This window comes from Dermacentor variabilis, chromosome 2 (assembly GCF_050947875.1).
Source record: "Dermacentor variabilis isolate Ectoservices chromosome 2, ASM5094787v1, whole genome shotgun sequence".
NCBI classification, from domain to species: Eukaryota; Metazoa; Arthropoda; class Arachnida; order Ixodida; family Ixodidae; genus Dermacentor; species Dermacentor variabilis.
In genome coordinates this window covers 103,903,834-103,931,148 of record NC_134569.1, presented here as the reverse complement: position 1 = coordinate 103,931,148, position 27,315 = coordinate 103,903,834, and the positions used below count along the sequence as shown (strand labels likewise).

General features: G+C 48.6%; 1 protein-coding gene across 6 annotated transcripts in view; it reads left to right on the top strand.

The window, feature by feature from the left end:
• The window catches only part of dlg1 (MAGUK family member discs large 1), a 717,696-nt gene that overhangs the window by 39,918 nt on the left and 650,463 nt on the right, over positions 1-27,315 (top strand). The window contains exon 1 of one of the 6 annotated variants that reach the window (XM_075681547.1): positions 15,214-19,053. The exons of the other annotated variants lie outside the window; for them this stretch is intronic. Coding sequence (XP_075537662.1) covers positions 18,817-19,053 — 237 coding nt within the window. The 5' untranslated portion in view covers positions 15,214-18,816. Of the gene's footprint in view, positions 1-15,213; positions 19,054-27,315 lie in introns of those variants that run through there. 6 annotated transcript variants of the gene reach the window in all.

Genomic DNA, 27,315 nt, shown 5'->3' with positions numbered 1-27,315 from the left:
TCATGCCACCTTGCCTAGAATGTCATAACTAGATGGAATCTATTTCACTATTCTAAAAAAAAAAAAACACAATTGCATTGTGAATTATGTTCTGCAGACACCTATTTAAGGCAAAACTTTCTTTGGCTCATCCCTTCAGTTTAATGTTTTTCATCATTTCCTTACCAGACATATTTGTGTATATATTTATGCAGGTTGTCCTACGTAACTTGTGCCAAAATTTAAAAATATGCAAGTAGCAACTTCCTGGACAGAACCAAGGTAATGTCATTTGCCATTGCTTGGAGCAAGTCGGACAATTTTTTCTATATATATATATATATATATATATATATATATATATATATATATATATATATATATATATATATATATATATATATATATATATATATATTATGATCTTTACATCTGCTCTGAATGCAAGCACCAGCAAATGGGCCTATATCATCATTGCACCATTGTCGAGCTATTGTAATCGCTCCATCATCATCATTCTAGCTTTGTCATGTCTGTGTCATGCACGCATCATACTTTCATTGTTGGGCCATTGTGGTTGCTCAATGGTCGTCATTACAGCAACGTCAGGTTGTCGTTATGCAGTCGTAGTCATAGCATCGTCATTCCGTTGTCGCCATGCCATCGTCGTCATACAGTTGTCATACTTTGGGTCATTCCACTGCTGTCATGCCAGTGTCATTATCCCGTTGTTGTCATGCTGGTGTTGTATATTATGATTATTTCAGAATTGTCGTGACATCGTTGTCATCATCATCATCAGCCTATCTTTATGCCCACTGCAGGGCAGAAGCCTCTCCCAGTGATCTCCAATTACCCCTGTCTTGTGCTAGCTGATTCCAACTTTCGCCTGTGAATTTCCTAATTTCATCACTGCACCTAATCTTCTGCTGTCTTCGACTGCGGTTCCCTTTCCTTGGTGCCCTGTCTTTAAATCTAATAGTTGTCATTTAGTAATATAGTCATTGTTAAGTCATAGTGGTCGTTCCAACAAAAATAAGACTGAAAATAAGGTATGGCCTAAAAGGAAGTATATTTAATACATCAGAAGAAAGAAATGTATGTATGTAAGTTTTACAAAAAGGTAACACAATTGGCTCTGATAAACGATAAACAATCGGTCATCACATGTTTACAAAATGCATTCGAAGTTCCTTGGATGAGGAACTATATATACCTTTATATTTATTTAAAGTTTATGGTAGATTATGTTGTAGTGACTGTAGGCTGTATTTATTACGAAACCACGGAACATACCATATGTCACTATGTATCATATTGGCAGAAATGAATTTTGGTGTCAGAGATGCAGTGGACACTAGGAAATCTTTGAAGGCAATATTTGAGAAGTAAAAAGAATTTAGAAGGCGAAAAGTGTAGAAATATTCTATTTTGATGATTTTATACTTTAAGAAAGCTGACCGTGTTATCTCTGGAAAACCAATGTTGTGAATGTGCCAAATCATCTTCTTTTGCAAAGAAAAAATGTTCATAATATTCGCATTCCTGTAGTCGCCCACACTAAGCTACAGTAACTTAAATGGGAAGAAAATAAGGCATAATAAATTTTAAGTTTTGCTTTGGGTGCGAGAAGACACAGACATCAAGACAAAACACCTGTGATAGCAGAGAGTTTTATTTGCAGATATCTTCAATATGTTTATCCCAAGTAAAATGCGAAGAAAAAGTGATGCCTAATATTTTATGTTCATCAAGAATCTTCAGTTCTTTACCAGCACACACTAAAGTTTGATTACTAGTAGGAGCTTTATTTTTGAGAGAAATAACATTAGTTTTCATTGGGTTTATCTTTAGGCATTTGGCAATTGAACATTCAGATAGCTTAGTGAGCAGATCGTTACATTTTCCCATTAATTTTTGTAAATTTAGACCAGAAATAAGAAGAGTAGTGTCATTGGTGTATACAATAAATTTTACAGTTGAATCAATATTTATAATGTCGTTAATGTAGAGGTTAAAAAACAAAGGACCTAATATGCTCCCTTGTGGCACACCATTTAGTAAAAGAAGAAAACATGACTTCACATATTTTATGCATACTGGTTGTTTCTGATCAGTAAGTTAAGACTCAAATAATATTAATCATCCTCATCATCATCATCAGCCTGGTTACACCCACTGCAGGGCAAAGGCCTCTCCCATATTTCTCCAACTACCCCGGTCATGTACTAATCGTGGCAATTTTGTCCCTGCAAACTTCCTAATGTCATCCGCCCACCTAACTTTCTGCCGCCCCCTGCTACGCTTCCCCTTCCTTGGAATCCATTCCGTAACCCTTAATGACCATCGGTTCCCTCCTTATTACATGTCCTGCCCATGCACCCCCCCCCCCCCAATTTCTCTTTCTTGATTTCAACTAAGATGTCATTAACCCGCGTTTGTTCCCTCACCCAATCTGCTCTTTTCTTATCCCTTAATGTTACACCTATCATTCTTCTTTCCATAGCTCATTGCGTCGTCCTCAATTTAAGTAGAACCCTTTTCGTAAGCCTCCAGGTTTCTGCCCCGTACGTGAGTACTGGTAAGACACAGCTGGTTATAAACTTTTCTCTTGAGGGATAATGGCAACCTGCTGTTCATGATTTGAGAATGCCTGCCAAACGCACCCCAGCCCATTCTTATTCTTCTGATTATTTCAGTCTCATGATCTGGATCCGTGGTCACTACCTGCCCTAAGTGGATGTATTCCCCTACCACTTCCAGTGCCTCGCTACCTATCGTATACTGCTGTTCTCTTCCGAGACTGTTAAACATTACTTTAGTTTTCTGCAGATTAATTTTTAGACCCACCCTTTGGCTTTCCCTCTCCAGGTCAGTGAGCATGCATTGCATTTGGTCCCCTGAGTTACCAAGCAAGGCAATATCATCAGCGAATTGCAAGTTACTAAGGCATTCTCCATTAACTCTTATCCCCAATTCTTACCAATCCAGGTCTCTGAATACCTCTTGTAAACACGCTGTGAATAGCATTGGAGAGATCGTATCTCCCTGCCTGACGCCTTTCTTTTTTGGGGTTTTGTTGCTTTCTTTATAGAGGACTATGGTGGCTGTGGAGCCTCTATAGATATCTTTCAGTATTTTTACATACGTCTCGTCTACACCCTGATTCCGCAATGCCTCCATGACTGCTGAGGTTTCGACAAAATGAAATGCTTTTTCGTAATCAATGAAAGCTATATATAAGGGTTGGTAATATTCCGCACATTTCTCTATCACCTGATTGATAATGTGAATGTGGTCTATTGTTGAGTAGCCTTTATGGAATCCTGCCTGGTCCTTTGGTTGACGGAAGTCTAAGGTGTTCCTTATTCTATTTGCAATTACCTTAGTAAATACTTTGTAGGCAGCGGACAGTAAGCTGATCGGTCTATAATTTTTCAAGTCTTTGGCATCCCCTTTCTTATTGATTAGGATTATGTTAGCGTTTTTCCAAGATTCCGGTATGCTCGAAGCCATGAGGCATTGCGTATACAGGGTGGCCAGTTTTTCTAGAACAATCTGGCCACCATCCTTCAACAAATCTGCTGTTACCTGATCCTCCCCAGCTGCCTTCCCCCTTTGCATAGCTCCCAAGGCTTTCTTTACTTCTTCCAGCATTACTTGTGGGATTTCAAATTCCTCTAGACTATTCTCTCTTCCATTATCGTCATGGGTGCCACTGGTACTGTATAAATCTCTATAGAACTCCTCAGCCACACTTGAACGATCTCATCCATATTAGTAATGATATTGCCGGCTTTGTCTCTTAGTAAATACATCTGATTCTTGCCTATTCGTAGTTGCTTCTTTACTGCTTCTTTACTGCTTTTAGGCTTCCTCCGTTCCTGAGAGCATGTTCAATTCTATCCGTATTATGCTTCCTTATGTCAGCTGTCTTACGCTTGTTGATTAACTTGGAAAGTTCTGCTAGTTCTATTCTAGCTGTAGGGTTAGAGGCTTTCATACATTGGCGTTTCTTGATCAGATCCTTCGTCTCCTGCGATAGCTTACTGGTATTGTGTCTAACGGAGTTACCACTGACTTCTCTTGCACACTCTTTAATGATGCCCATAAGATAGTCGTTCATTGCTTCAACACTAAGGTCCTCTTCCTGTGTTAGAGCCGAATGGATTAGCATTAATTAATCCATTCTTGCAAAAATAAAATAATTCTTGCGAAAATAAAACAAAAGCTGTTATATTCCGACCATAAAATAAAATTATTCCACCTCATGAAGACATAGTACTGAGTACTCACACTATTTAAATAGTTGACCATTTTAAATGTCTGGGCTTAATTTTTTCCGCGAATATGAATTGGGATTACCACGTAAGACATGTTCTGCAAAACTTAGCTCAGGTGACAGGTGTAATTGGTCGGCTTCGATACTTACTTCCAAAAGGAATCAAGCTTCTACTCTATCATTTGCTCTTTAGCTCTCGTTTAAATCATTGCCAACTAGTATGGGGTACCAACGACGGTCACAAATCTAAATCAAATATACTTGGTTCAGAAAAAGTGTATTAGGCATATTTTCAATGCACCTTTTGCAGCATCTACTAATGTTTTATTCTGCACTTCAGGAATAGTTAAAATACACCAGACATATAATTATACGTTAAGCAGAAAATTCAAATTAGAAACTTGTAAGAACATAACAAATTTGCGTGTTCTGGCCAATTTAAGAATTAGGCATTTAAATTATCCCACGCGGCATGAAGAAAAGTGGGAAGTAGACACAGTACGATTAAACTCCGGAAAAGAACACTTGTCTTACACTCTTCTGTCCCTCCTCAATCACTATGACCTTAACAATTTTGACTTATTTGATTGTTGATATCAGGATATCCACAAGTTATACACAGTGATGTATAGCTCTGATATTTCTGCTACCTAACACTGGTTATACTATATACTTTGTCTCGTTTATCAAATCCATAACCTTATTGAATTGTTTCATGTGGTTGTATGTAACTATTTGTAACAAATTGATTTCTATATTGTTTTTTCCTGTACATTCAGTGTATTTATTCTAGACATTTGTAATTTGATAGCATTTCAGGTATTCATTTTTCTAAGAAACTGTTTTGTATTGAATTTTTGACGGCTGTAAGAACTGCCTTCTGTATTACCTTAGCATTTCCTTTACTTAGTATGTGCCCTATAGTACTACGCTGTCTGTTAAGTTTCAATTTTTGATTTATTTTACGGTAGTGCTGTTACCGCTCCAAAATTTTTCCATGGGGCTGTGGCCTAGTCAAGCTGTTCTGAAAAACGGCTTTTTGTCACAGTCCTTCTTTATGTATCATTGACAGAATGAAAATAAAGATTGATTGATGGATTGTTTAAATTTGTGCTAATGCAGAAATAAATTTGGGATGTGCGACATTTACATCACTTGTTTCTTATAGGAAAGACCAGTCATAATTGCAAATGTTATGTTTAAAAAAGCCCATATTTCTATCAGTTATATCTAGTATAGCAAACTCATTTGACTCGGAGCACCTTTTTCTCACATAACGTCACAATTATGTTAGTGTGTGCTGAATAACAAGGCCTTGGGAAACGATAACTCTCTGCTTTGTTCCATGTACATTATATGTGTACGTGTCCCAGTCAGTAACTTCATGAGAAAATTCCACATGTATGTAAGGAAATTCTGTGGCACTGCAGTTGGCATTTTGCATATGCTTGCTTGTTACCGTGCTCAGTGTTACAAGTGTCACTGCAAAACAGGTAACGAGAACTTCTGCCTTTGAAAGCTCTTGAATGTGTAGCAGGCACTAAAATACTTCAGTGCACTTTCTTGTTTACATGGTTGGCAGGAGAGGCACTCATGACTTATTATAAAAATAACTGTTTGGTAGTTAAGTCATACAATTGTTTATAAGTTAAGCACGTGTACTGAGGCATTCTTCCATCCCCCAAACAAAATTTGTGGTTTTGGTTACGATGATATATATTACAATGGGACTGAAAATGTAACTTCTTTACCTTTCCATCATGCTAAACAGTGCTGCACAAACCTTCGAGAAAACACTGCGGGTGGAACTGCGTTGAAGTCGCAGTAGGCTTGAATAACATATTTTGCCATTTGCCAGGTCACAGCGCTGTGTTTTGCATTGGGGCGTATGTGGCAACGAGCCGACGCGCTCGCATATGCTTGGTCGCACTCTGTTTGTAATACCTGCAATGGCGTAAAGATGGCAAGCAAAAGCCGAATAGCGTAGATAAGAAAAGCCTGTTTAGACGTCCCAACAACAACAGCGGCGTCGAACGCAGGTCAGTGGGGAGAAATACACCGTAAGACATGCAAAGAGGACGGAAGCCTCCAGAGTTTTCCGTTGTGTCCGCGCCGATTCTAGACCCTGTCCTCGCGTGCGGCCAGCACCTCCCTAGATTCCGGGCGCGTCTCGTCGCCATGGCAACGAGGAGTCTCTCGGTCGGAGTGTCAGCCCGGGCTGCGGCGAGGGCGAGGAGCGCGTTCCGGTCGCCGCAGATGTGTCGTGGCCGGCCAGTCGCCGCCGGCGCTGTTGCCGCTGATTGTGACGCTTGCCGCTGCTTCTGATGTCTGCTGCTGCTTACCAGTGCACGCGGCGTTACCTCCCCCCCCCCCCCTCCACACTTTGCCCCTTTAGGTCGCCGTGTCGGCACGTAGCCTGTTGTTCACTCGCTTTTGATGTTATGAATGTGCGATGTCGCATATTTTGAGACACGACGCCTTGCGAGGATAACTGCGACGACACCAAAGCTCCGTCTGCTTTGGTCGCGCACGGGATAGCTAAAGCTACCTGTTCCACGTACACATCACGAATAACGTGCGGCTATGCGGCGCCGTCACAGAATAAAGGAAACGGCTTTGTGGCGTCCTTTGCACTTCCCTCTTACGAAAACACATGTGTTGCGGGTGGTAACGGTGACGCGAAGTTCTGTTTTAGACAGCTGTCGCCCACGATGACGGCTGTCCAAAGCCAGCGCGCGTTTAGGCGATTATTTTGTTTTTCTTCGCTTTCGGCCAGGAAACAGAAAAAAAAGGGGGCCGTGGGTCTTCCTCTCTCTGGCCGCGAAATCCTCCTTCGTTCGGCTGTGCACCATCTGGTTACTGTTCTCGAGTTCCCTCATTTTTTTTTTTTTTTCGTTCTGCCCACTTTGCTCTCATGCTGACGCCGCGCGAAACGCGACGATCGGCTGCAGACCGCATTTGTACGTGTGCTGACTTCGTTAATACAGCTGCGTTAGTTCTCCATATCCGCGGCCTAATCTCCTCCCTTTGCTGCCCTTCTTGTGAAAGTTGGCAGTAGAGCGATTATCGCTGCACTCGGATAAAGCTCAAGAGTAAACGAAAGGCTCGGATGAGAGGTCTTGTCCAGATGTCGCTTGCGTGACCCGCGAACTTGGGTGTCTCGCTATACTGTCTGAGGAACAGGGTTAGATGCGCACGGCTCCTTGAACTCGCATGCACCGCTGTGCCAAAGCGTATAGGCATGCGAAAAAAAAAAGGAAGTGAATTGAATCTTGAGGATTGTGAGTGGGTGTGCTGTGTACTCGCACGTGAGTGTAACGGTGCTATATACCACCAATAATAAGGACCGTCTCTGTTCGCTCTAAGTGTCAGCTTCGATCACATTAAGGGAGCGGTGAAAGTTGGGAATGCACCTTTATTATTTATTTAGGGAGGCGCTAGCAATTTAAACCGTTAAAAGTGAGAGAGGGAAAGAGAGAGCTTGTTGCGACGACCCCAAATTTAATCTATAATGCTCGGACATGATTTCGAATGCTTCGCCTGCTATTATTATTATTATTATTATTATTATTATTATTATTATTATTATTATTATTATTATATGGCCACGAATTCTTGTGATTCGAAGAATTGTGCCAGAGAACCCGAGTTTGTAGTGTCTAACGGATTGTGACTTATACAAACAGTATTTTTGTATATCTTGTTTTAGAAGATGAGAAAGAAAAAAAAGAAAGATTGAAAGAGAAAGAATCTGTCAACATCGGCGGTAGTAATTATAACAGATTCTTTATCCTTATGTTCCTCGCTCACAGCAAATGGTGTCACTAACCTTTTACGTACATTTCATTTTCTAGTGCCTGCCCACATAAATTTAATTAGATTGCTTTGGGTGCCTGGACATAAAGGATTAGTCATGAATGAAATGGCTGACAGTCTCGCGAGAGCGGCCCTCAGTGGCCCTGTATTACCATTACTTCCTACAATAGCTTACCTGACGACTACTAGATTCAGGAGATATACAATTACTCAAGACTTCTTGAACCCAGCTGTAGCAAATTTTTCAGAATATCGACACCTCCTATTCCCTTGGCCTAAAAATTCCTTTCACACCAGAAAAACTGAAGTCATCTTTACCCAATTACGTTGTCGAATACCAAAATTAAACTTCTATCGTCACAGGGCAGGTCTGGTGCCCTCCCCTCTGTGCCCAGTCTGTGGAGAAGATGAAACAATAGATCATTTTTTCATATTCTGCCGCCGTTTCACTTCTTTAAGAAAAAATCTAGAATCAAGATTTACACAGCTTGGTTTGAGCTTTTCAATTATAAATATCCTTTCTCTAGGAGCCTCCTCTCTTGGACAGTGCCACAGGGATATTTGCTCAACCGTGGAGGATTTTATAATTGCTACAAAGAGATTGTCTTGAATTCTTAAACATTTTATTTTTGTTCATTTCCTCCAGTTAGCTTTACCATATTCAGTTTTTTAATAAAGATAGCCTAATTTCATCCAAATCTTGGCCAATCCCCCACAGTGGGTGTGCGCCATCGCATAAGGAATACCATACCATACCATACCATGGGGTCAAGTGGCAGCGACGACATGGGCTGCGAGTATACAGAAAGCTACACCGTGCAGCGTCACCGAATTGGGAACGCGTGGCTGCCTCGTTTGCCATGGCGACTCGCCTCCAGCGGTCGCGGGAAACGACGCCGTGTGGCGCGGTAATTTACGATATAGGTGTCCGATGTGGGAGCGGCGGCTCTCCCCTGTATAGCTGCCGTCCTGGAGCCAGGTCCGACAGATACTTCATCTCTCGTGTCTCGTAGAGGCCCGTAAGCACTCGTTCACGCGCCGTCTCCATTGGCACTTTTTGTTGTCTAGAGTGGCCGGGAAGTTTGCTCTTCCCCCAAAATAATGTGCTCGCATTACGGCCTCACCGGCAGCCTCGCTTCTTATCGCCGGTGTTCATACTTCTCCTGCGGTGCACCTTTGTGCTCAGGCGTATTCGGAGCTTGTTGGCAGTGCCGTTTTGGGTCAAGCGTGGTCTTTCGTTTCTATCCTTGTGCGATTGGACAAGAGCCAGCCGAAAGGAAATAATTATGTTTGTTATAATGTTTGTCGGCTGTTCTAATAAGCAGATAAAATTCAAGATAATTATTGTGAAGGAATCGTGTTTTCCCAGTTGAGCTTTTTTTCTTCTTGGCGCTGTTTTTATGTTTCCGGTTTGGACGTCAAGGGAGGAGGTTCTTCATCGTGAGATGATGATGATGATGATGATGATGATGATGATGAATGTGATGGTAGTGGTGGTGGTGGTGGTGGTGTCAGAAGTAATCTTTGGCACGCCTAAGTCGTCGCGTCGTTCGATTGCCCAACGCTGCAGGTGCTTCTGGCAGTGACTACAGCGCGAACTGCGAGCTGTTGCCCTTCTTCGTTCGTCAGCGCTTTCGTGCTGTGCTGTCATAGCCAACGTGTATACAGTCCCTCTAGGACTTTCGTTTCTCTCGAAGCATTCCTCTTGTCTTCACTATTGTGTTACGCCGTTTACGTTTATAATAGTGTTTTCTAATAACATGCAGCGCGCAGACAGAGCGCGCATTAAACTTGACGGCGTGGCTATTGTAAACCTTTTTCCCGACAGCGTTCGGCTTCTCGTTTTGGAGCGAATCGGCGCGTTTTATTTTTTGCATTTGTTGGTTGTTTGCTGTGCTCATCCGTCATGGTAGCGCAGTCTCAAAAAGGAAACGTGCCACCGCTGCTCGTTCCTGGTTAGCGAAAGGCGCCAGCACCGATTCTTACCAAGTTGTTTGTTTCCTTGAGGCTCCCCGCCGGCAGCTGTGGTTAAAACGGTTCGGCCAATGCATGGGGAAAATACGCTGCTGGTCTTATATCCCCGTTGGGGTGGTCAGGCGTGTTAAAAAAAACAGAAAGCACAAAAAGAGCAGCTGATAAGGCGACGGAAATAACTGGGAAGCCACGCGCTTGGAGCCTGCCCGACGTCCATCGCCGTTCCGGTGGCCAGGGTGATGTACTCTGCAGCGCGGGGCTCTCGGCCGGACGAAGGGGGCCGGTAGCCGGGGAATTGGAAAGTAAACGGAAAGTGCTGCGGTGATGCACACACACGCGTTATTCGCGTTTATTTTCCAGAGCGAATGTCGAGGCTGAGTTGGAGCCTAGTTGCTGTTAGTGTGGCGCTTGTCTTCAACATCTGAGCGAATCTGTGGGTGTAGGGTATCATTCGGAGCCTGCCCTTTCTCTCTCTTTCTGTAGGCTTTTGGTGCCTTTGTGAAACACAACCGACCGACGATAAGCAATAAAATACTCTATCTCGAGCGGAAGGGGCGAAGCGCAGCACGTTGTATTATTTTCTTGCTTGTTTATTTATCACCATATCGCTCCTTCTTACTGTGCCTACTTTTAAGTCGCGATAGTCAATTGTGGATACAGCCAGAGGTCATTTAACAATAATGCACCTGTTGGAGCTGCCTATGCGTCTTATTTGACAAGCCGCACAATCCATCTCTGAAAGTTTTTCGCATACAAAGTAATCTAATAAAGGCTTTAAAATCGCGGGTGGCTACGGGAAGGCGCTTACTGCAGGTACTGGTTTGCTCTTGCAAGGAAAACGTTGAGTTGGAGCGGGCGAGAAAAGCAACTTCGTTACGTATTTCATTCCCGCATGCCGCCTAGTTCGTTTTCTCCGAATTTGTACTGTAAAGCGTGCTTCTCCTTAGGCTGTTGTGTGTTACGGCAAAAAACGTACAGGGTAACTGACGCTGTCGTTGGAAAGGAGTGAGCTTGTGTCAAGCGCGTAGTTGGTGGGCGTCCACTTCGGATACAAACGCTGATCCGGAAATGGCCAACTGAAAGTACGTAGCCAAGATAGTTCCGTGCCAAACTGAAGTTTGGACACGGGTGCCTGCTTATGGTGAGAGGCCGTCTTACTGAATCGGTCCCGATGGCAACGGGAGAGCAAGAAATATCACTTTTATTTTACAACCTACTACCTTTCCGAACGAGATGGTGCAGTGCAAAGTGGTAATATGGTTTACTTCATTTTCAGTGGAAAAGGATTAGCTCCCTAGCGGAAGAAAAAAGAAGATGCGAGACCTAAGGAAAAACAAACCAAAGCAAACTATTAGTGAAAGATTAAACTGAGGGCAAGTGCGTCTCATAGAGGACGAACGAAGCGCATAAGTGGCCTAGATAATGCTAGATAGGAACAGCGAAAAAAAAGTTTTTTTTCTTCTTCAAGGTGAGGGTTATACCGCGGCTGCGTTCTTGACTGCGGTTGCTGTCATCCTAGCTGTCCATTCGCATAGCACTAAAGGACCGGAAGCACAAGTGTTAAGTGCAGTATAATTAGATTAAGGTACGAAAAGTGCTCGTGATTTTGCAACAAGAGAAAGTGCAGCTTGGGTTTCCGCACACAGATTTGAGCCTGCATGATAAAAAGAAGGAAAAGAAAGTATAACCTCTGAATGTGCTCGTTTCACTAAAAGAAAAGTAGAAAATAAATAATTGGATGAAGCGCCTGAAGTTCGTTAGCCTTGTGCGCCTATTCGCGTAGGTCACATCGAAACAGCTTGCGCCTGCGAGCGTTAATTGAGGCCGCTGTCGATGTGGGGCGAAGCGATTCCATTAACCACCTGCCAAGCCACGTGTGCCTCTCTTTCTATTAGGACTCTTCGACTTTCTCACTTCGTCTCTCCCCTCACGCCTACCCCCTCCTTTAGTGAATAAAGCTACATTGTACGCAGCTTCATTCACTTGATGTTTCGTAGTGTTAGGTGTAACGTAGAGCACTCTGCAAAGAAGTGTAACTGGAATATATCGCGCTCGTTGTATGCGGAGGAACCTTTATGTTCTTTAAATTTTGTATAGTGTTTGTGTGCCCGGCAGTGAAGCCACCCTTGTCTAATATTGTCACTTGTCTCAGCTACGCGCATCTCCGACGAAAACTGGGTGAAATAGTGCGATCTCGGACTTGTGGCTGAGCCACCTGAAGCTTATACGACGCAGTAGTTACCGCTTTCTTCCGCTATGGCGCGCGCATTTTTTTGCCCGCCAATATGCGTTCGTAAGTGTGGTCCCGAAGCTCACCAAGGCTGGCGCGTTGCTCCTTTAGTTCGCTGAATATCGTGACACCGCGCAAGTGCGCAGTCTGTGTAGCTAACGCGGGCACGTCAGCGCTTCTCAGTGCACCCTCCGTCGCCAGCGACGGTTGTGGAACGCGAGGGCTACGACATACATCGTGCGTCGGCGTGAACTTCTTGAACGATTAAAGCATCGCCGATCAAACACCATTGCTGCGGCTTCCGCGTCGACCGCACCGACGCAGTGGCCGCCGGTCGCGGCAGTGGGTTTAGCAGTGCAATCAAATCGCTGCATTCCACGCTCTGCACCGGCGCACGTACGCGTTGCTTTGGCTCCTGCTGCGCAGTTTGGCATTGTCTCCTCCACCGTGTTTCCCTCTCCTCTCTATCATCGTTCGTCTTTCTGCGCTGTCCACCAGTCTCCACTGCCTCGCACTTGTGACGCGTTTCACTCCGGCTCCTGCGCACTGATTGGCGCGCCGTCCATCCTTGTTTGTTTGCCGTGCACGTCAAGGCGCTCGTAAGTGGCGACGCGACGAACGTGCGAAGTCCAAGTAGAGACGGGACGACGAAACACTCGTCTGGTAGACGGTTGATCTGGCCGTCCCTCGGGCGGCGGAAGAGTGTAGGGGGAAGTGGCATAGAGGGGGAGGCGGGGGGCAGTGGCTGCGAGACAACGGATGCAGCACGCTTCGCGCTGTCCCATTCTCCTTGCCTGCTGCGTTGATGGCAGTGAAGGAGCGCTCGCGCTTTCGCGCGAGGCGCCCTCGAGCCGGCGAGATTTGCCCGAGGCCGTTGTGTGTGGCGCCGTCCTCGCCTTTCGTGACCCCGTGTTTGCACTCCGTCCGCGCGCAGCGAGGAACCGCTGGCGAACGGGAGAGCTGCAGGGGGGGCGAGGAAGCTGGTGGCGGTTATTAGGGGCCGTTCGATAGGGGAAGCGGGGCGGGCGCCTTGCCAAGGAGGGAGAAAGCGCGATTATGCGACCGAGCAAAATGCTCGCGACAGCCGTGGTATGTAGGCGAAAGAGGAGCCTGCTGCACTGCTGCCGCTGCAGCAGGAATGCCTTTGTTTTTTCACGTTTCGTCTTAGCATCCGAAGCGCCGTTCGCTGTTGCGAGACTATTGACTTCGTTTCAACAGGTGCGTGCCGGCCGCAGCGCGCTTTCCTGTTTTGTTTTGTTTGTTTGTATAGTTTCGGTTCCACGTTTGCTACTTTCCGAAATACCTCGAACCTTAGCAGTGTACAATGCTGTGGGTATTGTAGCGAAACAGCTAGGTATTGAAGGCGCTTAGCCTGCTTGTTGAACCACTGCACGAACAAAAGAAGAGGAAGAATGATGATGATGATGATGAGGCGGAGTAGCAAGAGTGAATGAGTGAAAGAGCTTTATTTCGGTCCAGAGAAGACGCAGGGGAGACCCCGCGCCACCCGGCTAGTCCCACGTAGGAACCGCCGAGCCGAGCGAGTAGGAAGAGGGAGATCTCTTTTTGAAGGCTCGCTCTTTGTGCCCCAGAATTTACAAATGCAGTAAGGAAGATTTAGTGCACTTTCAAGGAGCGTGCTGGATGTTGCGGAACTCACGCGCGTCTTGCCAGTCATAGACAGAGGCATGTTTCTTTTTCTGCTCCGCGAAAAATATCTTCACCACCAGGTTGTGGAAATCGCGCAAGACGCAGTAAAGTTCGACCGCACGATGTTCGCTGAGGTGTCCGTCTCGTAACTGTTCCGGCTCATCCTTCGTTGGCTTTCTTGCTTATCTTTATTTTATAATTCATACAGATGCTACGCTCTTCGTTGGCTCCAGTTTCAATGGCGCTTATTGTAACACCGTCCTGAACTATCCCACGAATATCGACGGAGGTGCGTTCGCGCTTAACCCGTGTCTAGGGAGTTAAATGTGACGTCCATTCGCGCTAACACAACGTTCTCTTTAAAAGCGGGCCACGGATTCTGTAAGTATCAAACATGTAGCAAGTGCTAGAGAGAGAGAGAGAGAGCAAAGATAGAGAAACAGAAAGGGGAAATGCAGGGAGGTCAACCTAAAGGAAAATACGGTTTGCTACCTAACGAGGGAGCGGGAGGTAAAAAGATAAGGGAGTAGAGAGAGAAATACAAGGAGCACAGGCACGCGATCACATCCGGTCACTATCGCAGCGCAGCGCAGTATCCTTTGTAGCACAACGAGCACCAGTTCAGGCTACAGCCGCTTGTGCAGGCCTGTTGTCCTGAAGAACAGTGACAGTGCTCGAGAGTTTAAAAGGAGGAGAGGATGCAGTGAAGTGTCCGTAGAGATGTCATGTAGGCTCAGTGTTTTGCGGGCCAACATTTTGAAAGGAGAAACTTCAACCCTCGCTTTCTTATATATATATATATAAAAAAAAAACTGATCGGAGAGCGGTTCCAGATTGGTAGCGACCTCTGACTGCCTTCTCACCTGCATGAAAAGCTTTCCTTCATGTGGCTGCTAATGAGCTGCGCGGGTCTAAAAAAAGGAAAAGAAAAGGAACGGATGTTGTGATTGAACATGTCAGTTAGCATGAGTGCATCACACACGTATCTAGGCTGGCGGGTCTTGCGGAGGCGTCTCGTCTCCATCATCTGGGGCCCCGGCAGACGAGGGTGAGAGAGAGCGGAGAGGTGTGGGGAGGGGGATTGTGAGTATTTCCGGAAGCGCCCGTGGCTGTGACGCGGGGCGCTGGCGTCGAAAGCGCCGTCCCTCGAGCCCTGACCGGGGTCTCCCGGAGGCGGTTGTGTTGCTCGGCGTGGCCGCATCGTGACGTACGACGGTGCGCGTCGTCGGCCGCCTGCTGCTGCGGTCTCTGCTGCTGCTGCGACGGGAGCGCGCGGCTGGAGTTGCTCGTGCGCGCGTGCGCGCGTTTTCTTCCTCTTTTCTCGGCGGCGGCAACGCGAACGAACGAAACGAACACGTCGTCGTCCCCCATTTACGCTTTGATTGGCGCTGTTCGGACAACTCATCCCGTGGATCCGCTGCGGCGAGTACCGTGGCACGCCGAATATTGTGCCCGTGCGTGGGAGTGATCGGCCGGCTGTGTTTACCTTCTTCGTGCGGACTGAGCTGCGGGTGAACGTAATAAGGCAATGCGTACGCGGCTGTTTTCTTTGCCCGCGTTTGGGGCTGCGCAGTGACAAACGTGTCCGTCGCCAGCGGTCCGCCGAAAAGGACGCCGAGTGGTGGAGTTATCGCCGCGTATTCGATTACGACGCAGGAAGAGGAGCAGCTGTCGTCGTCGCTCGGTGGGCCACCCACGTGGCTTCGCGTGCCACCGGCCGCTTTGGTGTGTGCGCGTTGTGTGTGTACGTGTGTGTGTGTGTGCGCGTACCGCTTTCGGTGCGATTGAGTGTGTCCGCGTAGTTGCCGAGACTGCCAGCAGCACTGGGTTGCCACCTCCACCCTTTTTGTTTTTTGTTTTCTCGTGCGTCCATAGCGAGGCTCGAGTCCAGTTGCGGTAACCAGGTGGTCACCGGGCGTTTGTCCTTGAACCATTTGCCCTCCGCAGTTAGGTAGCGTGCCGAGTGACTGTTGAGGTAGCGATTCGGACAGGGCCTGCTGCACGCGCGCGTTTCCTAGAAACTTACCTTTCTTGCCAGGCAGCGTGGTGACTTGCGAGAGAGCGCCGCGCGCGCCTCTCCTCCGTGGGTTGAGCAGACGGCGCGGACGCGCGCAGAGGTGGTGGTTGCGGCGACGCGGGAGCTGTCAGTCTGTCGCCTTTGCTTAGCGGCCCCTCTTCCCCTCGTGCGTGTGGCTTCAGAGAAGCCTCCGTCCTTGTTTAAAACTCGCTCGGAGGGAGTCGTTCCTATTTCGGACGACTTTGTTGTTGGCCCGTAGCGTGGCGTCGCCCTTCGGCGCGCCGGTCGTCGCCGTTGTTTCGCCGAGGCGCCCTAAAAATAAGGGACCCGCGAGAGCCCCTCCTCTGCCGTAATCCATTGTCTCGTCGCTGGCGACGGCCTCGTCAGCTGCTACAGTGCTACTCTGGGCGCTTTTCCTGCTTACGCGCGCGTGCTTGCCGCGCTGCAAAAGCCGGATTCCGGGTTTCTCTTCTTGCCACTCGCCCGCTGGCTTTGTTTGGCTTTGGCGTTGTGCTGTGGTTCGCGGTTCCGAGCTCGGTTCTGTGCACTGTTGACCTGCAGAGGACAATTCCCAATTCGTCGCAACAGGTCCCTCCAAACCGAAAGTTGTACGGGCTCGCTAACTCCCCCGCTAAAGACATTTCTTGTTTGCCGGGCATTTTTCTTAAGTGTCGGGTATTGCGAATATATTCGTTGCGAGTTGTCGTAAGTGCCTTTGTTTGCCGGTTGCAGCCCCTGTGTGCTGTCATTGGCACTAAAACTTCGCCCGAAGAGGCTTCATATGAGTATCGCTTTTTAGCCCGGACGTCGTAGTTGGGTGTGTGCACGGTGAATTCGGCTGCAGAAAGATTATCGCAAGTCCTTTCTTTGCATGATCCTCAATCAACACGTTCCTTTCCTGTTGTTCGACGATAGTAAGGTTTCAGCTGAACATCGTTTTGAACAATCGCTCGTTTCGTCCTACATGTACTCCGATTGTGCCACATTCACTGCTTTCAGCTTAACCTCATCGCTTTGTGCAAGCGCGCGCCCATTCTCGGAAACATTGGCGTCGCATAACTGCTGCGCTCGCAATAATTAATCCTCGCGGCTCCCGAATTCCGCTCGGCATTTGCGCTACGGCGCCATTGGCCTGATGACGCGCACTCCTGTGCCGAAATACGTGTGCTTCGCGCCGCCAGGCGCTGTGACAGTGCTCTTTTAATTAAATGCAAATCTATGCCCCGACTTATGAGAGATCCACCGAGCTTCGCGTAGCCGGCGGCGTATCGTAAGCGCGCCCTGGCTTCTGTCGCGCCTAACGTTGTAAAAGGTATTTTTTTCCGCTTTGTTTTAAATCGAAATTTCGTCATCGCCTAAACGACGTCAGTCCGTAAAGGGTCTTTTTTTTCTTTTTTCGCTTTGTTTTAAATCGATATTTCGTCATCGCCTAAACTACGTCAGTCCGGCTGCGACAACAGTTTTTCTTTCTCATTGGCGCATGCGCCGTGTCTGCGTCTTCCCTCTGTTGTCACTTTGAGAGCTTCTGTCTCGCAAGGCGCTTCAATGACGTCCTCCTCCGAGACGATGACAATCACCTGAGTATGTTACATTTACTTTTCGGCTACGCGCTGCATTCTCTTGAACTCCATACGCTGTCTTAAGGAAAAGAGTAGGAAGGAAAGGCCGCTCGTTGATAAAGTTCCCTCTCCACGACCAGGTGATGCTTTCTTGCTCATTTCTTGACGAACGTTATCCCGCCGACTGGCCTGCCACTTAGCGTTTCGAAAGTTATTGGCGTTACTGACTCGGGCGACGTAGGCCCGGGATCACAGTGGAGTGCTCGTTTCACGCTTCACGATTGGCTCGCTCCACCTCTTCCGTCGGCCTAAGGAATTGACAACTTTGGATCCACCTGTCAGAGCTATCGCCGTTCGCCAGCCGCTTCGTGCTGCGTCGATTTGCGTTGCGTCCCCCCACCGTCGCCTTTCCTTCGATTCGTCAGGCGCCAGTTGTGCGGTGCTGCCGCTTTTGTCGCTCGCGGCTCGCCCTAGCTGTACTCTGCACATTTCTTTGCATGGACTAAGCTTCCGTCCCGGTCTGGCCGCTGTTGTTGCCGCGAATTTCTTGGCTCCCCGAGCTACGCGCAGTGTAAGCGGCGCACCGCATGTGTCTTGGAGCAGGGGCTTCGGAGCCCCCGTCGGACGCCCTCCGGCGGCGCCTTGCCTTCCCCCGTCATGTTAGCCGGAGAAGCGGCCGCACGAGCACCAGCGGAGCCATCCGCGAGTTCTTCGCACCGTGGTCGTCGGCGCGGAGGTGACGGCGACGACGCGCTTCTGGGAAGAAGTATTTTCCGTGTCGAGTGCACGCACGGCCGAGCTTGAGAAGAGAAGCCCTCTCTTGTTTCTCGTTGAGCAACAACTTCGCCATCGCTTCAAGCAAGCGCGGCAGAAGGAAAGACAAGAAAGAAAAGAAAACGGTGAATATAGTTTTCTTTCTTTGCCTATTTGGCGAGAAAAGTGTCACCGAAGTGTGCGCCCTACTTCTCGGCGGGAGACGCCGAGGACGCCGCGTGTTGAAAAGAGACGCCCGAAGGGAGACCGCCGAGACAGCGGCGACAGCATCTGCGATCGGATTCCGCGGCCGCAGCAGCGCACAAGTAGCGAGGTGTCGTCGGTCTTCTCGAGCGGAAATGTGTTCGGTTCGTTCGAGCAAAAGCGACCGCTGGGCGAGGGAGCGTTGAGCCGGCGTCTGTGCGTGACACGTGAGACGGGCGCCAGCGCTGGTGTTGTTTCTGCGAAGGAGGCCGAAGTTTAGCGGAAGCAAAGCGAGTCGTCGTCGCTTCTTCTCTCGAGCGCGTCGGCGGCTGTGCCCCGCGTTGCGTCCACCATGATCGACTGGGTGTCCATCGTGCGCCACTCTCGGCGTCGCTTCTCCAGCTACATGTACGCCATGCCGAGCAAGGTCCGGCGGCGGCGCAAGCACCAGCTGCGCGCCCAGCAGCGGCTGCTTCAGCAGCAGCAGCAGCGCTACGACGACGAGAACCGCGGCTACCAGGCCGTCGAGCCGCCGCCTAGGGCGCGCTTCTCCTGCTCCTGCTGCATCCCATCGCGGAAGAGCCGCCGGGTGAGTATGTCCCTCGCCTCCTGCCGATTGCGCCGCTATTTTTGTGAGGGCGGCGCTTCTCGCGAACCGCAACCATCGGAGTGCTATACTGCCGCGTCACGCCGTAGCTTTACGTGGCGTGTCTCGGGAGCGTTGCGCTGGTGCTGAACGGTTACCGGAACCACTGGCTTGCCTGCTCTTGACTTCGGAGGCTCGCGCTGAGCTCTGGTATCGGCATGGCTTCGAGGTCGCGTCGCGCCACTCCACCTCAGGGGCGCACTGGTATTATGTCTCCGTCACCAGACGACGCTGCCGCCCTATGAATGTATGGAAAGGCCGCAAATGCAAAGAACAAGCGGAAATTAACAGTGGATTGAAGCAAGAATGCACTTTGTTGTTAATTAAATGAACTAAATTAAATTATGGTGTTTTACGTGCCAGAACTACGATCTGATTGTGAGGCACGCCGTAGTGGTGGACTATGGAAATCTGTACCTTTTGGGGCTCTTTAACGTGCACCTAAATCTAAGTGCACCGGTGTTTTCGCATTTCGCCCCCATCGAAGTGCGGCCGCCGTGGCCCACTCTATTGTTATTCACACTTTATGTTAAGAGCATAGAAAGACGACTGGAAAACAGTTAAGAAAGTTTCGATGTATCTTACATACGTAATGGGCAAAGGGTGCAACAGAAGGTCCCTGGGCTGATGCATGCTGACGACATAGTGTTACTGGCGGACATTGTAAGGGATTTGCAGTGACTTGCGAATATGTGGAGTAGTGCATCAACACATCTAGCCTTAGGCTCAGCTCACAGAGATCGGGAGTTATGATCAATGAAAAAAAAAACGAGTAATGACGTAGTATAAATTTAACAATAAATCATACCCGTGATCAAGCAATATACGTACCTGGGTGTACACATAAACGAAGGAAGTACCTACTGAAACATCCACCAGGATGATCTTCGAATGAAGGGGAAGCGGAATGCAGCAATAACGAAACACTCTTCGTGGTGCAGTAAATATGGGGTGGTGCGAGGACTTCGAAAAGGATTGATGCCACCAGCGCTACCGTTCGCGAATGCCATTCTGTGCTTATAGACATCTTATCGGGGTTGGAAGTTTTCGAAAGATAGGTAAGCATGTTTAGGGGGCCAGCGGTAAAACAACAAATGATGCAGTGCAGGGTGACGTGGGTTGGACCTCTTCGAAGTCAGAGAAGCCCAGAGCAAAATTAGTTTTGAAGAAAGACGCAGGAACACGGATAAAAATAAATGGGTGACTAAAGTGTACCTCAAAAGCATAGATACAGAATAGAGGATGAAGTCAAGAAAGTTGGCAGCTAAGTACATGGTAATTGAAAATACAGACCGCCAGGAGGTCACCAAAAACAAAGTGAGGTAAACGGAGACAGTGAATTGGGGGCAAATGATGGAAATAATAATAATAAAAAAAGACCATGGGAATTTACAAGTATGGCAAGAAAGAATTCAAAGGGAGAATCACTATAACAAAAGGCAGTGCCTTGGTAATTGAGGCTCGAGTTCGTTGCCTGAGGGCAAGAACATACCGGAGGAATTACAGTGAACTCTCGTTAAGACGAACTCGATTAAGCCGAATACTCGCATATAACAAACAACACGGGAACGTTTGCTTGGTTTTGCACAGGCTCAATGAAAAAAAAAAAGTCCGTTTAAGACTAACTGCCAGAGACGTGTTCTTCGGTTAAGACGAACATTCGGAGAGACCGCCACTGCTACCGATCCCGGAGGCTAGGGTGCCTCGATGCGCAGCGTCCGGGTGCGTGCACATCGCTCGCGCATTGAGGCACCCTACTGGAGGCCTGCGGCGCACGCCGCCCGTGGACAGAGGTGAAAACAAGAGGAGGAACAAAAAGAGGCAGTGACGTTTCACTTCGTGCACGCGGGTGACGCGCAAGCGTATGGATGCTATAGCGCACGCGACGCTATCGGCCCTCGGCGCGCCTAGATGCCTACACTGTCCTCATCGCAAATCGCATTCAAGACAGGGCTCGCGCGTCCGTGCCATACGCAGCAGCCGCCGGAGTAGAAGGTCCCCTTGTAAACATTCGCTTACTAACTAAATTAACAAGCATGGTGTCAGCGCGCACAGGCAAACATGCACACATCACACTCGATGACCGCGGACGCTCGCTGTCAAAACGCTGGCGTGAGGAATCGCGGCAGCAGCAACGAGCGAAGTGACCTTCGCGCTGTGTATCACTTCAGCGCAAACTGAGCGGCGAGAACACAGCGCACGCACAGCTACGAGCCATCAGCCCACCTAAACTATGTCCCCAAGGCAGGTCGCGTTCAAGATATAAAGCCTGCGCGCGGCTGAAGTACAACACCCTCCCCTCCCCAGTGCCATGGGCGCGATAGAAGACGGCGCGCTTCCCCCCCCCCCCCTTTCCTCCTCTGCGCAAGCGAGATTGAGCCGTCATCGACGGCTCACTGTCACACGCTTTCAGTCGCACACACAGCATACGGCGCGCGAGGACGATGTTACCACGAGACAAACCCGCTACGTCCGTATCGCAAACTAAACCTGTAGCAAGTGCCAGAGGAGGTAATCCCAGCGCGCCTCCGCCTACCTTCCTCCTCCGCAACGTTTCGTCTCGTTTCTCCTTCCGCATTTCGCTCAACATCACCTAGACTTTCCTCTAGGTTGCGTTGCTTTGCCGCGCGCTCAGTGCGCTCCTTCGTACTTTCGCTAGCTCGGAGCCTGTACCGATGACCTGCGAGGCAGCAGATGCCTGCGTTTACTCCCTGTTGAACTTTTTCAGCAGTGCGAAGACACAATGCTTTTTAAGATCATTAGGTGAGGTGACATTGTTTGCGGCTTTTCGCCGATTTGCACCGTAGTGCCAAACATTCATCACGGACTCGATGAAACCAAGCAAAAATACCAATTCTAATTCTCATTCTAATGGACTGCGAAGGTATTCATCCAGCGACACCCGTAGGCAACGTCCACATTCCAGAAGTGCTGGGATTCAAGTCGTATGAAAGCATTTACCGGTCAGCAGTCGAGATAAACAAGATACGTTTAGAGTATTGGTGGAAAGAAAATTGCGCCAGAACCTATCTGACAATGACTCGACAGTAACACGTTAGCGTTGAATCAGTGTAGCGATACAACGTATTGCCAACCGGGCTCCTCTCTCGCGCTTCTTTCTGGACACGCTGCGTCATCCAGTGGCGCCGCCGGGAAGTTCGCGCGTGGCGTTCGAGACGAGAAGCGCGGCGCGCCTGTGCCTGCCTATGCTGATAGTTGTTTTCTTGCTTGCCGCACACTCAGTACTCAGTACTCAGTACGTACTCCATGATTCAAGTTGGCGAGCGGTTCATTGAAGAGCGGCACATACAAAGTGCATTCATGGTGCAGCTCACTAAAGCGTTGGCATGAAATGCGTTCTTTGAAGAGCGGCACAAAGTGCATTTGTTTCGCAGGTCGCTGAAGCGTTGTCGCGAAATGCGTTCTTTAAAAAGCGGCACATACCCAGTGTATTTGTGGCGCAACCTGTTAATGCGCCGAGTTGCTGTCCTTGAGGAACCCTTGTGACGTGGGTTCGGTTCCCCTCAGCATGGGAGAAATTTAGGGATCTTTTTCGTCACTGTAGAGGGGCACATTCCCACTGGCACATATACCTAGTTGCCCTAGTTCGTGCCAAAGACGTTAATTCAAGAGCGGCACGCACCTACGCGCACACACCCAGTGACCCAAGTTGACATCAAATGGGTTCATTGAAGACCAGCACAGGTCTAGCAACATGTACCCAGTCGTCCAATTCGGCGTCAAAGAGTTCTTTCGAACAGTGGCACCTACCCAGTCCCGCTTCTTACAGAGACCCATGTCGGCGTGAAAGGGGGTCTTTGAAGAGCGGTGCGTACTTACACATTGCCACATACTGAGTGACCTAAGTTGATTCGATAGTTGCTTTCGAACCTTGTTACGTCAGCACAGCAGCCCCAAGCGCTACCCATTCGACCGCGGACTACCCCGTAACCGAGGTAGGTGGGAAAAGGGCTAAATAAAAACAAACATACAGATACGTAGCCCCCGGAAAGTGCGTGAAGTACCCTAAAAATGCGAACGCATTAAAAAACGGTAGAAATTGAGAGGATCGGATCCGTTGCAGGCTTAGGTAACTGTACAATAGAAAGATAGAGGCTTTCATGAAGAGATAAATATCACGGAGAGTAATAACTCATTAAGTCAAACAGGCAAGGTGACTATTTGTCGCCGCCACGCTTCGTAAGGAGATGGCAATAAAGTAGCACCCTCACCTGAACGAGATTTCTCCGTCGTTGGATCTGCCAGAGGGGTGGCTCAGTCGTGTGTCCGACCAATATTCAACCCGCTTATTACACGCAGGTGGAGTGGCGAGGATCTTATAAAGGTGAAAATGGCAGGGGGTCCTTCGAATGAAGCTGTAGGCTGCGTGGTGCGAGTGCAGGAATAAATATTTGTCTCGATCGGATGTTCGTGACGGCGCTGTCTTGCGATAGGCGGGTTTATCTGCAGTATCCGTTGTCCACAGTGGGATGATGTCTAAAATCGCGATATCGACCGCACTGCGATTTCACAGGTGTCGCCGCACGTAGCGATCCGCGCAGAAATCAGACGTGGCTAGTGCTTCTCTGTGTAGTAAGTTGCCTATTCCTCCTCCATTGCGTCGGTGTCGGGCGTGCAGTTTTTAACGAAGTCACGTATTGGCGGCGTTGGTCGAAGGGATGACTGCCTTTTTCTTTTTTTAAGCTAGTGAGGCGTTTTGAAGCGATTAGCTTTTTTTTCTTTTTTTGCCCTCTCGTCTGGTTATGTAGTGCTTGGTGGACGCTGGTGGCAGGAATTTCCGCTCCTATTCAAGGGCGCTCATGCAGTGGGCGCGTACTATGTGAAACCGTGCTGCGTGGCGCGGCGTTCATCATGTGAAAGCGTCCGAAGGTTTCGATGTTTTGGCGAAGCGCTTGCGGGAAGGACTGACCTCAACGTTTTTAGTTCAGGTCGACTGCCCTCCACTTCTCCCCCCCCCCCCCCTCCACCTGTGGCGGCGGCGAGAGAGGAGGATTGCTGTCGCCCTCCGCGCCGGCGCCAGCGTTTGGCTATTCGTTTACACTGACAATCATCGTCAATGGTTTCCGCACAGTTTTTCCGATTATCGAAATTTGGGTGGAATAGGTTTCTCCCTCCGGTTCACAGGAAAGCGTGAAGAAGAAAGCGTCCCTGTGTTATGGCTATGTTTTCCTTCTGCTAGTGAGTATTTGTTTTCAGTCTCTGCGGATATCTGAAGTGCGGCGTGGCGGTGGTTCTGCACTTCTTAAATGTTAATTGAACAAATTAACTCGTAAGTAAGAAAAAAGAAACAGAAACTAAGTTGTGCGTATTTCTGCGTCGAACACGTTGAACAGAGAGGAATGGAATGGAATGGAAAACTTTATTGGTTCTTTAAGATATTAGCGGGTTGAGGACTAAGTCATCATTCTTGAAAACTTTGGGTCCTCTTCAGCCTTGGGTGGGCCCCTAGTCCAGGGCACCACTGAGTCGGGCCACCTCGCTTGCGTGTGCTATGAGGGCCCTTTGGACCCCTAGCTCGCAGCTGGTGAGCTGGCTCTCCCATTGCTCCGCACTTGGTGTTGTATGTTTGTGGAATGTCTTGTTTCTCTCGCATTCCCATGTGATGTGATATAGTGTTGGCTTTGCTCCGCACCACGGGCATACGGCGCAATATTGTGTGGGGAACATCCTGCTTAGTATGTAAAGATTTGGAAAGGAACCCGTCTGCAGTCTACGCCATCCTGCGGCTTCCTCCTTCGTCAACGCTTTGTGTGGTGGGGGGTATTGGAATCTTAGCCCTCTATACAGGTTTAGCAGCTCTGAATAACTGTCCCCGCAAGTAATCTGAGGCTCTCCCGGGGGGACTGAGGTGCCCGCTCGGATGGTTAAGCCTCGAGCTAAGCTGTCCGCCCCTTCATTGCCCTGAATCCCTGCGTGGCTTGGTATCCAGGTTATGTTGTGTGTAGGTTGTCCTTCATAGAGCGGGGCTCTACTAAGGATCTTGAGTGCCGTGCTGCTTATTCTACCCCTGTTATAGTTTCGGCACGCCTCTTGTGAGTCTGTTAGGATGTTGAGGGATTTTTCTAACCTGTATCCTTCCTCTGCTGCCAGTGCGACAGCTATTTCCTCTGATTCGGTTATTTCTGATACCGTTGCCGTGAGACTCGTAATTAGTTTGCTTTGATTATTAGCTACTACCGCTACTGCGTGTTTCCTGTGTTCCTTTGGATAGAGGGAAGCATCTGCGTAGACTGTGTTGTCTCTCTGCCCCATCGTTTTTTCATAGAATTCTGCCCTAGCCTGTCTCCTGCTAGTATGGAGATTGGGGTCCATATTGCGGGGGACAGGTTGTATGCGTGGTTTCTTCCTTAGCAGGTCCGGTATTGTTGCCCTACTACTTTGCGGTTGTTCTATTTCCCAGCCCAACTTTGTCAGGAGCGCCCTTCCTGTTGTTGTGTTACTGAGCCTTCGCGATTGTGCCTTGAGCTGGCATTCTTTTAGTTCTTCAAACGTGTTGCTGATTCCCAGTTGCATCAGCTTGTCAGTGGATGTGTTTCTTGTGAGATGAAGGGCTGCTTTGTATGCCTTCCGAAGGATTTCTTCAGCTTGTTCTCTTTCGGCTTTGATGGTTACATGGTACGGCAGGGAGTATGTGACCCGGCTGACCACCAGGCTGTTGACCAGCCTGAGGGTGTCTTCCTCTTTCATGCCGTATCTCTTGTGCGCAACTCTGCTGATCACGCGGCCCACTTGTTCCGCAGCTCTACTCAGCAGGCAGAGGGTGTGGCTGAACCTCCGGCTGCCTTGCAGCCACATACCGAGGATCCTGATCATTTTCCGTTCCGGAATGTTTTGGCCTTCGAGTTGTACTTCGAGTGGGGCATCTATTTGGTGCCTTCCCACTCTGAGACGCTCAGGCTTCTCCGTGGAGCATCTGAGGCCTCTTTTCTGCGTATATTCCTCGATGCAAGCGGCGGCTTTCTGTAGCGCTTCTTGCTTCTCACCTAGAGATCCTTCGGTGGTCCAGATGGTTATGTCATCTGCATACATGGCATGACTGATTCCCTGGACTTCGTTGAGCTTCTTCGCAAGGTTGACCATGGCGATATTAAAAAGCATCGGCGAAATTACCGAGCCCTGCGGAGTGCCCTTGCATGGCGTTTGAAAGGTGTCACTCCGCAGGTCTCCTAGGCCTATTGTCGCTGTTCTATATGTGAGGAAGCTTCTGACGTAGTCGTGTACTTTCTTCCCGCAATTGGTAGTGTTGAGTCCTTCCATAATGGCGGCGTGAGATACGTTATCAAAGGCCCCTTTGATATCAATGGCCATGACGACGTTCTCCCCGTTTTTCGGCATTGTTTCAAGTACCTCTTCTTTTAGTTGTAGCAAGATGTCTTGCGTTACCTTGCGTGCACCACTGCTGTTTGTCTGCTTAGTACACAGAAGACAAAGGGAGGCGTGTTTGCTTGACCCGTTGTTGTGCAACATTGTTCATAATCTCTGAGTGTGTTAAGCATTCGTCATTTCCTCACATGCCACATAGCATCGTGCTAAACTTTAGTTGAATTTTGAGGATACATCTGCCAAAACGACAGTCGGATTATGAGGCACGCCGTGGTGGCGGACTGCGGTGTTCTTTAACGTGCAGCTAAATGCAAGTGAACTAGCGCTTTTGTATTTCGTTCCCGTCGAAATAGGTTGCCGCGGTTGAGATTGAACCCGCTACCTCGAGCACTGCCATAGCCGCACTGCTATATATTGCGGCGGCCACAGAAGTGTTGTTTCGACGTGCGACCGCTTCCGTAGTGTCGCCTAGACACTGCGATGCTTTAGTGCGGCTTTGCGTCTGCACGCCCTGCGTCAGTTGTCCGCTTGGCAAATTTGCATGGTCAGTTTTAAGAAATTGCTGAAACGTACCGTACGTTCAGCTTGCGGGAAACCGCTGTCGTGTCCATAGCAGTAGCGTTTCCTTGCCCTCTCCACGTGATCTTTTTCCTTTCCCGGCGACCTCCCCCCCCCCCCCCCAGCAGAGATGAGGGAGAAAGCTCGAACGGGACTGACTAGCTCTGCCCTCCCAAGAAATAAAACATACATACTGTTTTATTTTTATTGTGATAGCACTTATAAGGACACTCCAAGCACATTGCTGCCGTCGTCGTCACCATCGCCGTAATATTCTGTATAAAGTCCAAATACGATAACATC